Raw genomic sequence first — 1064 nt, 5'->3', positions numbered from 1 at the left:
GTCATTTGATCAGAATCTAAAAGTAGGCTATTCATAAGACGTCGTGTGTACTCATCATCAAGCCATACTTACTATCCTCATTACTACTATTTCGACGGCTCATGAGTGTTAGGGCGAGCGCTACTATCACAATTGATCGATTAGATGATCGATAGCCCTCTGAAGGAGTGTGATTGCACCCTCTATCCAAGATGGCAACTGCAGCGAGTCAAAAGCAGGTCTCCAAGAAGCGTAAGTTCGTCGCCGATGGCGTGTTCTATGCGGAGCTTAATGAACTTCTCACTACTATCCTTGCTGAAGATGGTTACTCTGGTGTCGAGGTCCGTGTGACTCCTATCAAGACTGAGATTATCATCCGTGCTACTAGGACTCGTGAGGTCCTTGGTGAGAAGGGTCGTAGGATTAGAGAGCTCACTGCTCTTGTTGAGAGACGTTTCGATTTCCCTGAGAACTCCGTCGAGCTCTTTGCTGAGCGTGTCGATAATCGTGCTCTCTGTGCCCAGGCTCAAGCTGAATCACTTCGTTACAAGCTATTGGGTGGTCTTCCTGTTCGTAGGGCTGCTTATGGTGTATTAAGGTTTGTTATGGAGAATGGTGCTAAGGGTGTTGAGGTTACTGTATCTGGTAAACTACGTGCCCAACGTGCTAAGGTTATGAAGTTTGCTGATGGTTATCTCCTATCTACTGGTACTCCTAAGGAGATGTATGTTGATCAAGCTATTCGTAATGTCGATATGCGTCAGGGTATTCTTGGTATCAGAGTTAAGATTATGATGGCTTATGATCCTGAGGGTAAGAGTGGTCCCAAGACTCGTCTACCTGATGATATCACCATTCATGAGCCTAAGGAGGATACCGTCTTCCCTATCGAGGCTACTACCACCGAGGAGGAAGTGCCAGCAGCAGCAGCAGCTCCTGAGGCCGTTGTGGCTGAGGAGCAGCAACAGCCTGCTGCTGCTGTGGGGATCACCGCTTAAGTAGCTGATGCTTTGGTTATGATGATGATGAACGATTACATAGTTGATGACGAGCCGCTACTTGCTATCCTGCTTCGGATTATATTA

General features: G+C 47.1%; 1 protein-coding gene across 1 annotated transcript; it reads left to right on the top strand.

Annotated features, from left to right (window-relative positions):
• Positions 1-187: 187 nt before the first annotated feature.
• Pmar_PMAR021955 (40S ribosomal protein S3, putative) lies at positions 188-1055 on the top strand. Its single transcript, XM_002767428.1, has one exon. It carries the CDS (start codon positions 192-194, stop codon positions 975-977), a length of 786 nt encoding a protein of 261 aa, XP_002767474.1. The 5' UTR covers positions 188-191; the 3' UTR covers positions 978-1055.
• Positions 1056-1064: the final 9 nt, after the last annotated feature.

Source organism: Perkinsus marinus (genome assembly GCF_000006405.1).
Source record: "Perkinsus marinus ATCC 50983 genomic scaffold scf_1104296970668, whole genome shotgun sequence".
NCBI classification, from domain to species: domain Eukaryota; phylum Perkinsozoa; order Perkinsida; family Perkinsidae; genus Perkinsus; species Perkinsus marinus.
Note: the sequence above shows the minus strand (reverse complement) of the source record. Positions and strands in the feature narration are given on the sequence as shown.

What these genes read in the sequence shown, in the direction of transcription:
- Pmar_PMAR021955 (XM_002767428.1), top strand. Translation starts at nt 192, where the DNA reads ATGGCAACTGCAGCGAGTCAAAAGCAGGTCTCCAAGAAGCGTAAGTTC.